This window comes from Stenella coeruleoalba (genome assembly GCF_951394435.1).
Source record: "Stenella coeruleoalba genome assembly, chromosome: 15".
In the NCBI taxonomy this organism is placed as follows: domain Eukaryota; kingdom Metazoa; phylum Chordata; class Mammalia; order Artiodactyla; family Delphinidae; genus Stenella; species Stenella coeruleoalba.
The window spans coordinates 46,235,741-46,249,801 of record NC_137161.1 but is presented as its reverse complement, the minus strand read 5'-3'; the positions used below and the strand labels follow the sequence as shown (position 1 = coordinate 46,249,801).

Below are 14,061 nucleotides of genomic sequence, written 5' to 3'. Positions count from 1 at the left end.
AGTACACATGCCAATAGTCCTGCACTCCCAAATTGCTAGCTGTGACTGTAATAGTGATTTGGGGATTCATTTATCAACAGACATAAGTGGATTCCTCCAAGACTTTACGGTCCAGACACGATCTTTAAAGCAGCTCTGGAAAAAAAAATCTCAAGGCCACGCTAAAGTCCCTCTTTTTTTTTTTTCTCCTTTAGTTTATAAGAGCAGCTTCCAAAAAGTAAAGATTTGTACTATTTATAGCCTTTCCGATAATGTCAAGCATTAGACTTGATTTTCCAAATCATTAGCATGCAGAAGAATGACCTCATGGTGAACAGATGCACTTGGCTATGAGCTGCAGTGATTACATCAGTCCCTCCCCTTCCAGTTAACTCTTTAAAGGCCTCTCTGCCACCCCCTTGCCTGGAAACATGCTTGAAAACACAAACTTAGTCTCTCACCCCCGTGTATGTGTGTGTGTGAAATGCACATATAAATACACGCATAGGGCTTCCCTGGTGGCGCAGTGGTTGAGAGTCCGCCTGCCGATGCAGGGGACACGGGTTCGTGCCCCGGTCCGGGAGGATCCCACATGCCGCGGAGCGGCTGGGCCCGTGAGCCATGGCTGCTGAGCCTGCGCGTCCGCAGCCTGTGCTCCGCAACGGGAGAGGCCACAACAGTGAGAGGCCCGCGTACCGCAAAAAAAAAAAAAAAAAAAAAAAAAAAAATACACGCATAAAACACAGATATGTACTTATATGTGTATGTGTGTGTGTGTGTGTGTGTGTGTGTGTGTGTGTGTGTGTGTGTGTTCACTGCAGCCCGTATTTTATCACTGGTCACCTTTTAGAAATTGCTGGTCAATAAGGAAGGAGTCAAAAGAGATGCAAACTACAGAGCTGGGTGGAAAGTCAGCTCAAATGCCTTTTATGCTCTGGGCGTTATCAACATGAGTAACGGGCAGAAGAGATACAGGGCAGGAGGTGTTTAAAATAACATTTTTCTGACTGGGAAAATAGTTGTTTTGAACCTCTTTTAATAAGCTGAGCACCCACCTGTTAGCCTAACAATAGAAGGTCCTACGTCTTGGTGTCGACAGTGAGTCCAGATGCCCCTCTGGGCTGCCCTGGGTGACAGGTGGCAGTGCTGAGGTAGGGGAGCCTGGGGAGCAGGGGAGGCATTTCCCAGGGTACAGTGTGGGCCGAACACAGTGTTCAGGCCACTGTCCCTGTGCTTGACCACAGGGCCCTGCTGCAAGGACACAAAGAAGATCTGAGCCCCGAGTTCCTCAGACTGTGCCTGTGAGCGGGGGCCTGAGGCCCTGCTCTGAAGACACCGCTGCTGAGATGGTGTGATCGGATCCTAAGAACGCTGTGGGAGCTTAAGCCGCTCAGGGTCAATTTTTCCAGCTGGCTTGTCGCTTGGAAGAGCAGGCCTCACCTCAATTTCTTAGTTTAAGCTGCCTGGCTCATCTGGGTTTGACTGTACTTGTCCCAGGAAAATAAAACACAGTGAAAAATGTTTTCATCTGTCAAAGTGGTAACCGGCAGGGAATACGGATTCCTCAAAAGCAAAACTGGTCTGAAAATGAGGATGTGGTTCTGAAAGTGGGCCTGTAAATGGGACAGAAATGTACCCCTCAGATTCCTGGGCAAACCAAGTTCATTTCTAGCTCTTTCCTGATGGGTGTCGTGGGCAGATACGCAAAGCGTTGAAAGAGAACATTAAGCCCAGACTTATAATCGCGCTCGTGGGCTGGTGCTGTATGCGTAGAAAATGTTATCACTCCACACAGAATACCCCGAACCCTGCATGTTATGACATGTGATGCTGCTGTCAGTAATATGAAAAGAGGAAGGACTGGCATTTGTCTTGATATCTCATCTTTGGTCTCATGTTCCTTTCATACAGGTTCCCATGCCCACTCTTAACGAGCTGTCTGAACCTTTATCTGTTCAGTGACATTCTTATAGCAGCCTGTCTCCAAACGGCAAGTCTTAAAAACCCCAAATCACTCCTAGAGGCTCACTTAAGATGTTGCCTACACATGGACTCATTTGAACTGCTTCAAATAATTATGAACTTCTGGGAAAGAGCAAATTAATTTATATAGAGACTAAAATATACATAGAAAATAAAGTTCCTCAATATTGGTTTCAATAACATCTTAATCAAGAGCCTTAAGAACATAACAGTTAAGAAGTGGAAACATCTAGTTATGACTTAATTTCTTTTAATTTTAAAAACCAAAAGGCTTCTCGAGATTAAAAAAAAAATAACTACGCTGCACTAAAAACTTCAGTCCCAGTACTTCATGAGGATGGGAAAAAGCTGAATGAGATCTTTAAAAAACTAGCTTTGCTGTAGATCCTTCATGTTTTCTCACCTATAAATTGAAGCGATTTTAAACCTCTAGCCAGACTGGGTATGAAATCTTCATTTCCCTTGAAACCGATTTTTGTTTTTTTTGGTTTTAGATAGAATGTTGGCAGAGTGTATAAAAGAATTCAATTCACAGCTGTTCTACTTTTTTAATGTAAGAAACATTAATCAAAGCTTTAAGTTATAAGCTTTTCTCATGTTGCTTAGTATTCCAGTTCAACAAAGATCAATAGAGGCCATCCCTGTGTTTCTGGACGCCTCGCCAGGGAAGCAGAGGCGTGATTATGTTAATCTCGCGGCTCCCGCACCTCCGTGGCCGCTTATCTCCCAGGCCTTCTGCCTGCTGCTCCTGGCTCCCCGTGCGGGGCCAGCCTCTCCCTCTTATCTCCCGACAAAGCTCGGGGAGGCCAGGACTGGAGCCAGCGATGCTCAACAATGATGCATGGCTGATTTTATTTGTAAGTGATTTATTTCACCGAATTTAATTTTTTTCACTTTGTGTGTAAGATATTTGTTAACAAGTCAGGATGGGAGAAGCCAGGCAGCGATCAGAGGCAACGGACACGGGGTAGAAATCTATTAGGCCCTCTAACAGTTGTGCCCGCCCTAGTGGAAGAGGAAGGAAGCCCCTCATCAAGGATTTCAACGTGCATTGACTCCATATCCTATTTGCTTTCTGAAAGGCAATTAATCTGTAATTACATACAGAAATTTACAAGTCATTCTACTCTTTGGGAAAAAAAAACCCCACAGTAATCATATCATCAGTTTAAGTGCCAGCACATATTTTTTTTTCTTTCCTAAATTGGAAATATAAAAAGAGTAAAACCTAGAAACAACATTTTTGAAAATTTCCACTGGCCTAATAAGTGAAAGTGATTGTGAGCCAGTGTCGGAGCAGGTCCACACCAGGTGCTGCTCTCGGCGGATGGTCCCGGGGACGCAGACCGCTCCAGAAAGCGAGCTCGTCGCGCTGCTGTCACCATGGCCAAGGGACACTGTCCTCTCATTGCTCCCGCGTTAATCCCTGACCCGAGCATCTCAGCAGCATAATCCCCATTAAGCATCAGTGGCAACGGCTTCAACGGCGAGGAACTCTTTTTTGACAAGTAAGCACTGATTCGGGCATCGCTCTCAAACAATCCACACCCCCAAGTGAACCAGAGCACATGACTGACAACAAGTGCATTAACCTTGCTGGATGCGGAGGTTAACAGAACGGCGGGAGAAAAGGACTGGCGAACAGCTTGGATACAAAACAAATCAGAATGAATGTCATCACTCCTTTTGATATTCATTAGTGGATTCAGGGGGAGAATGCGCTGCTTCGTAAATTTGAAAGCATTTATCTGTGAAAAACAGGTGTACATCTGCGGTTCGAGCGTTTGGAGGGCACGAGGGGAGAATAAAGCGGCCACTCACCAGTTCCGCTGACGGAGTAGCTGGAAGACGGGGAGAAGACCTGGGCTGTGAAATCCTCAAACGTCATGACTTCGCGATGGTTCTGGATTACTGCTTCGAGATACAGAGCTCTCTCCTCGTAGCTGCAGGAGTCGGTTAAGGAAACAAGTGCTCATGCAGAATGACACGCAGAACAGTGACAGCGTTCACTTTGTTTTAAATACAATCACGCATTTTTTACACTTGTGTGGGAAGAGGTACCTTGCAAGTGAACATCCTGTTGGAGAATTAAATATTAGTCATAATTCATGAGAACATTCCAATTTGGAGGCCTAAGTTTCCCTTAGATTTCAACTGCACCCAAACTAGTATCACTGAAAAAATATATAAACCAATAGTTCCAGAATCACAGCAAAAGGTCATCAACTGGATTGGAACAAACAAAAACAGAGACATTGGTAGCGGCCTCATCCCTTTCTATCCACAACCGTGGGACAGCGCTGGATCGCCCCTTCTTAGTTCTGTGGATGAAATGTTCTTCTCAGCCTACTGATAAAATGAATCGATACTCCAAGCAATAATTGGTGACACACACTTAAAAAATAAGACCACTGGGGAGAGGGAAGGCCAGGAAGGTATGCTCTGAAGGGCACCAGAGCCTCAAGCCGAGATAAGCCACGAGCATTAGAAAATAAGAATAAGTGGGGAGAATCTAGCAGGGAGTGCATAATGCAATATTAAAAAAGAAGACTATTGCCTTTTAATTAAAACTGCAGTCTGGAACACACACATTCAAATGTGTAATCAAAAACCAGTCACCAATAAAACTTAGAAGCGTAACACGCTGAAGCAACTTTCCAGCTGTCTTAATAGGACCCCTGCGTGTGGCAGCCTTTCACAGGGCAGAAAGCAAATCTTCCCCTTTTGTGTGTGGCTTCTGTTTCCTCGGAAGGTGAATCATGCCTCCCAATAACAGGATAACGTCAGGACAATCTGACAGCGGATGGCGGTGCCACACGTAGGGTTTTATGAATTAACACTCGGGGGAGTCGGCGTGATGTCTTACCCCGCCTTCCCGTGATCAACGCAAAAGTTAAGAGACACGCTTTAGTCTTTTGAAAATCGTGCTAATTCTCCAGGAACAGGGGGAATGCGGGTCACCACCAGTTTATTATTTGCAGCTCCAGAAGGGCAAAAATAATTCTAGCCTTTCTCACCATATTTTAAAGCGATCTTTTCAAAATGGCCTCTTTTAAAAATGTAAGTTGGGGAAAATTATGCCCTTCCAATAAGCTGTCGATAAGCACGTGCTTTAAAAGAGGAGAATATTTTTCTATTCTTTTGGCAGAGGATGCTCACGAGTTTCCTGGGATGGGCTCTTCCCCTCCTCCTTTAACTACATTCAGGGAAAGGTTTTCTCCCTGGGAGGAGACCAGACATTCTAGGGCTGGTTGTGCAAACGTGGTAGCCACGAGCCGTAGGTGCCTAGCTACACTGAAATTTAAATTAATAAATACAAAGAAATAGAAATTCGGTTCTTCTGTCCCACTCGTCATATTTCAAGCATGCACAGCCACGTGTGGCCAGGGGCCACCGGCCTGGACTGTGCAGATACAGGACACACCCATCGCTGGGGAAAGCTTTCCTGGGCTGCGCTATTCCAGAATTTCTCTGCAGGTTGGCTCTATGCAACTTTTAAAGAGGAACATGAGTTTAAAGGTTCCAAAGTGGCCCCTCTGATGATATATGAAGGTTTACAGAGATGGTCACGGCATCCTGAGGCCTGGCTGTGTGAGCCTGCATGGCGGGCTGAACTCCGGGTGACTCGCCTTCCCGGACAGGCTGCCCAGGCCTGGAGGGACCCGCTAATGTCATTCACGTCTCATTATGAACACGCTTATTCTGCACAGCACTTGGCTGTCACTGGGTGCGGCCCTCCGAGCCGCTGGGCCGCGAACAGCAGGACGCTAGGCCTGGACGGCCGGCTGGAGGACAGGCACTGTGACACTGAACTGGCACGTGCGGGCCCAGCAGGGGCCAAGCCAGGCGTGACAAATTACTCAAAAAGCTGAGCTCAACTTACGGCTGAAGACCACCTGAGCCTGTGGCCCTGTCAGTGCCCTTTCCCGGCCCCCTCTCAGTGCAGCCTGCTCTTGGCCTCTGCAGGCCCGTCCTGCTGGGTCCCGAGGCCCCGCTGCGCCCAGACACCCACACACAGTGCTCAGACGTGAGGATGCGCTGGGCTGAAGACACGGCGGAGGCCACACATCTGGAGGGGCGGCCGCGACGCTGACCGAGCTCACCATCCACCACAACGGGACGCCGTGTACACCACCACCTACAGGACCCACAGGGTGGCCTGGCAGCCCCGTCCTGAGCGACACTCTCCTATTGTCCATAAATTTGTCCCTTGTCAAGGCTGAGAGATCTGGGCTCCTGAGGGCAAATCCAGCACTGGACTCTTGGGTTAATAATCCAGTTTTGAGATTCTCAGGTGCAGTAAATATTTATGGTCTGACTCCTCAATGGAGGTACCATGGGAGAGCACAGAAGGTGTGTCCAGAACAGGGTCCTCGAGGAAGGGTTGCTTCCTAGAAGCTTCCCTGGCTGTCATGTGGAGCAGACACTCCCCACCCCAGGCTGGGCTATGCCGTGCTGAACTGGGTGTCGTCTCTCAGACAAACATCTGTTAGGGAATGGGGTGAGACCCGGAGAGCAGGACATGCGTTTGCACTCACAGCCCAAGCCAGGGCATGTAAACGCCATGACAAAGAGAAAACAAACATCACCCCAACTCTGGCACCATTTAGAAACAGCCAAGGAGCTCATGCCTGCCAAAATCTTTTTTTTTTTTAAGTAGCTTTAAGAAAATGTAGCTCTGGGATCTTAACGGAATTTGTTAGTAGCACTACTAGTAAGGGCAACTAACCAGGAGCAGTGTCTTCCATCATTTTCTTACCTAACATCCTTAGGGCTTCAATGCTGGTTGCTTTCTATTCAAAAAGGCATTTATAATTTAGACGTCAAAGGCTTTATAACGTTTGTCTCTTCATGCGTAAGACATGTTAAGACGTGAACTGATGGGCTTCCCCGGTGGCGCAGTGGTTGAGAGTGTCCGCCTGCCGACGCAGGGGACACGGGTTCGTGCCCCGGTCCGGGAAGATCCCACATGCCGTGGAGCGGCTGGGCCTGTGAGCCATGGCCACCGGGCCTGCGCGTCCGGAGCCTGTGCTCCGCAACGGGAGAGGCCACAACAGTGAGAGGCCCGCATACCGCAAAAACAAACAAACAAAAACAAAACAAGACATGAACTGAATGCTGAAGTAATGCCAGGCAGTGGATGATTAGTGACCTCTGACCAGAAGCAGGTGGCTACGGAGGCACCTGGTCACACATCCAATACCTGTTTCAATACCAGCCTTTGCCCTTCTGCTGTCAGCAAGTCCACTAACAAATGTGAAACTTATATTCTGTCCTGAATTATTACCTCATTAAATACCACACACAGTACTTTTTAAAGAGAAAATTTCCCCTTGATTCCTCAATTCAGAGAACATTCAAATTACTAACTAGAAATCCATCTCGGTTTCCAGATATTTTTGGGTTTTTTAATGACCTACTCTGTCTACTCAATATTCCTCCACTTGAATAAAGAGGCCATATGTCTTCACTGGTTACATTTTCCCCCAAACCTCCAAGAGAACTTTCCTAAACCCTCAAGATAAACTCTGCTGGGCTGCAAAAGCCTGAGAATCCAAAGCCAAGCCCCCAAATTTATTCTGATTATTTTTGTTTTAATTTTTAGCAATGACAGTAGCAGCACGACAGTGAGAAAGGAGCTTGCTCTTCGCAGGAGGATGGGCTGGAGCTTGAACCCCACCTGCCAACTCCTCCCCAGTCCCCAGCCTTGGCTGCCTTCTGTGTACGGTGGGGACGCTGACATCAGCTCTCGGGGCTGTGGGAGGATTAGATAGATTGGATAGAATCATCGGAGGAAGCATTGACCAAGTCCCAGCACACAAGAGAAGCACCATAAATGTGGATTGCCTGTTCCCCCTCATCCCCAATGTGGGTTTATGAGTTTGTCTTCCAGAAAGAACATGGTGGTTAAATGAGGGGGTCTTCTGCGTCAGGCTTTAGGAAACAGCCTCCTTTATGCTAGACCCACATGAGCTGGGGTGAGTCCTGTGGTCTCCATGTTACTGATCAAGAATGGATGCCCAAAGAGCTCAAGTGATTTCTCTAGAAATCACTAGATAGGAATAGTGATTCCTATCTAGTGGGGATAGCGGGGGGATAGGAAAGGTATGTTGGTTGTTAGGGATAATGATGGTAGAAAAGTCCGTTTGATTCAGACATGGGGAAAGCAGAAAACAGCCAGTGCCATTTTTAGTTTTTTAATATTAGCTAAAAATATCAGCTATTTTTGTTGTTGTTGCTTTTTGGCTGCAGTGCGTGGCTTGAGGGATCTCAGTTCCCTGACCAGGGACTGAACCCGGGCCATGGCAGTGAAAGTCCAGAATCCTAACCATTAGGCCACCAGGGTCTAGCTATTTTTATTAGTTCCAGAAATAGGCCAAAATATTAGAGCTCAAAATTTCCAGAATGTCATGGAGAACTTTGACAGATGGGATTTAAAGAGCTTGCGTCAAACATGGATACACACACCATTCAGGGGGCTGGGGGTACGACTGCAAAAAAAATACATTTTCCTACAGAAATTCTTTGCTAGAATTGCTATGCACCAAGGATGACAGAATGGGCTGAACTAGAGAGTGGTCAAAATCTTACAGATATCCGTGGACCCATGCGTATGATTTCTACGTACTATCTCGCTCTGTTTCGAAAACCTGATCTCGAGTGACTTTGCCCTTTCCAAAAAGCAAGTCCACCTTCACACAAGTGTTCACCTATTCAAGAAATGAGTACTGAGCGCCCACGTGAGCCCGGTGATGGGCACGCAACTGGGAGAAGGTCAGAGATGCTGTCCCCGCCCTCGCCAAGCCTGCGTTCCAGCAGGGACAAGCCTGCAGGCTAAGGCCCACTGTCCTCACGTTAGTGCCAGGTAGGACATAGCGACAAGAGGGGCAGTCTCTCTGAGGAGGTGGCAGGGAAGGGGTTAACCACTGTGAGGGCCGGGAGCGGGGATGATAAGAGCATCTCTGGCACCAGGAATCAGGAGCTGGAAGCGGGGAGTTTCAGGGGAAGGAGGCGGGAGCCACAGGGCAGCAGGAAGGGCGGAAGGTGCAGCTGAAAGGCTTGGTTGGGTCACTGGAGGCCTGCATGGTCTGAGGCACGGGAGCAGTAGTGTCTTCCCAAGGTGTTTTGCTCACCCTTAGAAGATCTGCCAGCACTGAGGCAAGTCCAGAGCACCCTCAAGGTTTGTAGAGGCTGAGGCTGACTTGCATCTCTATGTTCAAGCAACGCGCTTCTACAAACGTCTCAATATTTTAGACTTATTCTTCGCCTAATTTCAGAAGTGAATGACATATATATGGTCAGGTTGGTGGATGTCCCTGACTTGGAAGGAAGAGAGTGTTAGGCAGAGGCAGGGGAGGAAGTAGCCTAACCAGGTGACCGCGGGAGGAAGAGGTACAGGTGAGAGAGTGGACACTCCTCACACGAGGACAGACCCCGGGCTCACAGAAACCCGGGGAGAGGGAGATTACTTAGGACAGCTGTGGGTGCAGGAAAGCGTCCCTGAATATATCCACAGATATACTTTAAACCTAGGACGATGATGAGCCCACAGTGGCAGGCTCTGAGCTCTGAGAAGGAACGGCTAAGGATAGTTTACAAAACTAGGAAATGAATGAGCTGATGTCTTCCGCTGGGCCCATGACCAGGAGCTTCTGGAATAGATGCAGAGGATGATAATAAACAATGTAATCTTGTTCGTATATTCATAAAAAAGGAATAAAATACTGAACATGCTACAACGTGAGTGAAACTTGAGAAGGGAACTATGCTACGCGAAAGAAGCCAGATACAAAAGGCCTCACACTGTGTGAACCCGTTCCTATAAATGTCCAGAATAAGAAAACCCACAGACAGAAAAGAAATTAGTGATTGCCAGGGACTGGGGGGAGAGGGGATGAGGTGACTCCTGATGGGGATGGGGGCACAAAAATGCTCTGGAATCGGGCAATCTGGTGAAGAGACTAAAAACCACTGAATTTTAGGGTATGTGAATTATACCTCAATGAAAAACTGTCCCCCCAAATGCCTCTGAGTACACGGTACATGCGATGCATTGTGAGGAAGGTCTTCTGATAAAAGGTCCTCACTGACCACAATGCAGAACAAGTGGAAAGGTGGCCTGGCCATGCTAAAAGGTGGCGTTTATTCACGGAAGATCCCTGAACCATGTGCCAGGGGTTCTTCTAGGAGTTGGAGAGACCAGGATCAAAAAGAGGCTGTGTTGTCCCTCACGGTACCCACAGCTTATCTGAAAAGACAGCCACAAACTCATCACTTGCCAGGCGGGCAGGACCTGCATAGGGCACAGGGACCCAGCGGGTGGAGGGGCTCCCTGAGGGCCTGTGGTGATGGGAGGAGCGCAGGGTCTCTAGCCCCTGGGAGAACCACCGCTGGAGGTTCTGCAACAGCAGCCAGGTCTACTCTGTACTTGAGAGGTCATGGGGCTGGGCGGGGCGGTGGGGATGGAACAAGGGGAGGGACGCGTGTGGAAGGGCCCAGAGGAAGGGCGACTAGTCAGAAAGAGGGAGGAGATGTGGGCCTCTGGAGAGCAGAGGTGGAGGGGAATGGAGGTGCTGTGGACCACAGGATGCTCTGGTGGGCGTGGGGACACTCGCTCTGGCCAGACCGCGGGGCCCTGGCTTATGTGCAGATGCTGATGCAGACGATGGAGAGGGGACGGGAGTGTGCAGGGCCTGAAGGTGTCGGGGGAGCAGTGCTGGGGAAGAGGCTCGGCCGAGGCCTGGGCTGCGGATGGACGGCCCCGAGTCACGGACTTGGAGCCGGTCCTGGAGGAGACCAGGGGAGGACGCACGCTGGGAACTCCCTCCTCCCCACTTTGGAGTGGGGGCAGAAGCCCGCGGAGGAGGGAACAAGACGACCGGAGAGGGAGGGCAGGAGCCCGGGGCCATGTGTTTCTGGAGGGAGGGGCCTCCGCTCACGTCTCCGGTCTGCTCCCTTAACCTCTTCCCTGGTACCTGCCACCCGGAGGGAGGGATGCTCCACAGGTGGGCTGGGCTGGCATTTGATAATCCGAAATAAATGGATGAAATTCCATAATAAATCAAGACAGGAGCAGGTGCCAGGTACAGCCTAAAGCCATACATCATTTTTACGAAGATTTTGTTTGTCTTTCAAATATAATGCAAATTGAAATTCTAGGACTCTTTAAGACCCCAAATAAATGAATCATTCAAAGTAAATGTCACAGCCTGGAAACGGATAAAGAGGACGACTTCACTGAACAATGTAGCTGAAGAGATAGATGTTTGGGAAAAGGAAATTAAACACATAAGATATTAGATTAGGTTTCAGACCCTAATGGTGCACTCCTGGAGAGGAAACAGTGCACCACTGCTAAGAAAGGAGAAAAGACACATTTAACCAAGTTTAAGAATAATTCTGAGGAAATGACCAGAGTAAATGGAAATGGGGAAAAATAGATTTTCTTCAGGCTATTAAATTACAGACTTTTGGAGAAGGTCTGCTCTCATAGGCGTAGGGAAAGGAAGGTCTTGCTCTTAGGATGGGAGGTGCTCCGAGGGTGCGAGGGACTGATGTACAGTTTGATTAGGAACGTTCACATCAGCTCTTCGCAGGGTCCGATGTGGGAGGAGCACACCCTCAGTCACGCGCTTTCCATTTCCATCCTCCCCGGCGCCCCGTGTGTCTCACCTTCCGTAAATCACCAGGCAAGAAAGGGCCCTGTGACACCGTCCCTCCAAGCCTCACCTCAGTAAAAACGTAAGTGATGAGAAAAACAGGCGTTTGGCCTCTTTCCCATCTAGAGGCCGCACTGTCGAGTGAATGAGCAGAGACAGCAGAGACCCCGCTGGCTGCTTCGCTGATGAAACGACCCAAGAAGTGACTGATCAGTATGGACCACAGTCGGCCAGGCGGATGCCAATAACTTGGTTTCTGGGTGGAAGGGACTCGGTGTCACCTGAACTGTTTCTCTTTCACAGGTTCTCCCTCATCCCAGAGATACGGTGTGTTAGGAGCTAACAAATGTGCTCTCAACGTCAGTTACAGAAATGACCACTGCTGACAATTTGTTGGCGTTTAATATCCACGAAGTTACGACCAAATGGAAAACAATTAGAAATGCGGAACTGTCTCTGTCTTAGACTCTCTTTGCGGCAAGGAATAAAAAGGGTCGACAATTAAATAGCAGTACACGTGGATTTTAAACTCTATCATCGCTGACTGTAAGGGACAAGTTATTAAATAATATATGTGAGGGCTTCCCTGGTGGCGCAGTGGTTGGGAATCCACCTGCCGATGCAGGGGACACGGGTTCGTGCCCCAGTCCGGGCAGATCCCACATGCCGCGGAGCGGCTGGGCCCGTGAGCCATGGCCGCTGAGCCTGCGCGTCTGGAGCCTGTGCTCCGCAACAGGAGAGGCCACAACAGTGAGAGGCCCGAGTACCACAAAGAAAAAGAAATGTGACAGGTATTATTTAGTGCAACGTAATTTGAACTAAATCATCCAATATTTAGTCCTCAACCACTGTCACTATGGAGAAGAAAGCCAGCTCCATGTGACCTATGGCTTGGTTTCTATCCGGGTTGATTCTAAAAGTAAAATGGATTCATGATGATACACGATAGATAAGAGAACAAAGCCAAAAAGGACAAAAAAAGTCTTCTGTGGCAGATGTTCTGGTTATAATTTTCTTGAAATGTTTTCAACTGTAGTCTGTCACCAACCCACTGGGCCCAGATGAAGTTAGGGTGGGCTCAGGCAGAATTAAATTCTGCAGTCCCAAGTATTTGCACCAAGCTCTGTACAGATTTTCTTGAGTTTTCATTTCCAAAAACAATTTTGAGGAAATACTCCTTTTTATGATGTTTAAAAACTTCGAGCTGTATTTAAAAACGATAAATAAGACTGTATCTGAAAACAGAAAATAGTATTTCTATATTTCTGTGAAATAATTATAGCTTAATGGCATCTGAGTTTTCCAGGAAGATACTCATCTTAATACCAAATTATCAAATGACAAGAAGTAACTCCAAGAAAAGTTAGGGGTTTACCAAATGCAAGCGACCTGGAAACTGAGGACAGCAGCGCCTGTGAAGGGGGCACACTGGCCTCCCGGGGCCCATCCAGACTCAGTTCTAGTGGGTAAAACAGGGCGTCACTCACAGCACACCTGAACCACAGCAGCTGACCTGTGTCTGAAACTCAATACACCCACAGACTTATCACTTAGAGCGAAAAAATACTGCCCAAGTGATCGAAACCTAACTGGAAATTTGGGGGAATTCTAATAATGCAAAGTTCCTCCGTGGTTAGCAGTAGCAAAACTGTGTTTGCCACATAATATTAAAGCAACTAATTTCTGGCAATTAGAAACAGTGTGGGATGCCAGGGGCTCACGTAGGTTACGCTAAAGTGGACACAAGGGTTGAGCGGTCCTGCCGAGTGGCCCCGGAGGTAGCCCTCTGAAGGGCTGCCCATCTGTGGGCACGGCCGGGCCTGTCCATGGATCCGGGCCCGGAGCTGACCACAGGGGCCAGAGAAGCCCGGAGAACCCCAGCCTTGTTCGTTCTGTGACCGGGAAAGGGGTTTTGAGCAGCGGGAGGGCAAAAAGCATCTCTTTTGCTCTTTTTACACCTGTCTCAGCATTTGGATCAGTGTTAGGTTAAAACAAAGTGATGATCAGGAAGCATACAAAGTCACCTAAATAATGTAGTGGGAAATTGTTGTGCTTTGCCTTCAAGGTTGGCCAGACTTCCCAGGGGTTACTGGAATGACTCTGGTTTCACAGGGACTCGATGTGGCGTTCTACGACCTCTGCTTATCTTAGTTCTAGGCTGTGCAGAGAGAAAAAAATACATACACACACTTCTGTCATAAACAGTTTGTCTAGAGGAGAGTCTAGGTGCTTGAGTGGTCCTTCCAGCACCTTCCAAAAAACGGAGAGAAATGACACTTCCTCATGAGGCCCCAGTGAAGAGCGCTGGGTAAGGACCCGCCTGTGGCCGTGTGTTCCTGGCGGGGGAGGGACACGCCGTCTGATGAAGCCGAGGAGGCCTGGGGAACGCCCAGTGCCAGCACCCAGCACGGATGCTGCAGGTTCTCAGAGACAGGGGGCA

General features: G+C 48.4%; 1 protein-coding gene across 3 annotated transcripts in view; it reads right to left on the bottom strand.

Annotated features, from left to right (window-relative positions):
- The window catches only part of RALGAPA2 (Ral GTPase activating protein catalytic subunit alpha 2), a 282,721-nt gene that overhangs the window by 18,580 nt on the left and 250,080 nt on the right, over nt 1-14,061 (bottom strand). For all 3 annotated transcript variants that reach the window (XM_079945309.1, XM_079945307.1, XM_079945308.1), the window contains one exon: nt 3,784-3,905. In XM_079945309.1, the coding sequence (XP_079801435.1) occupies nt 3,784-3,905 (122 nt within the window). The remainder of the gene's footprint in view (nt 1-3,783; nt 3,906-14,061) is intronic.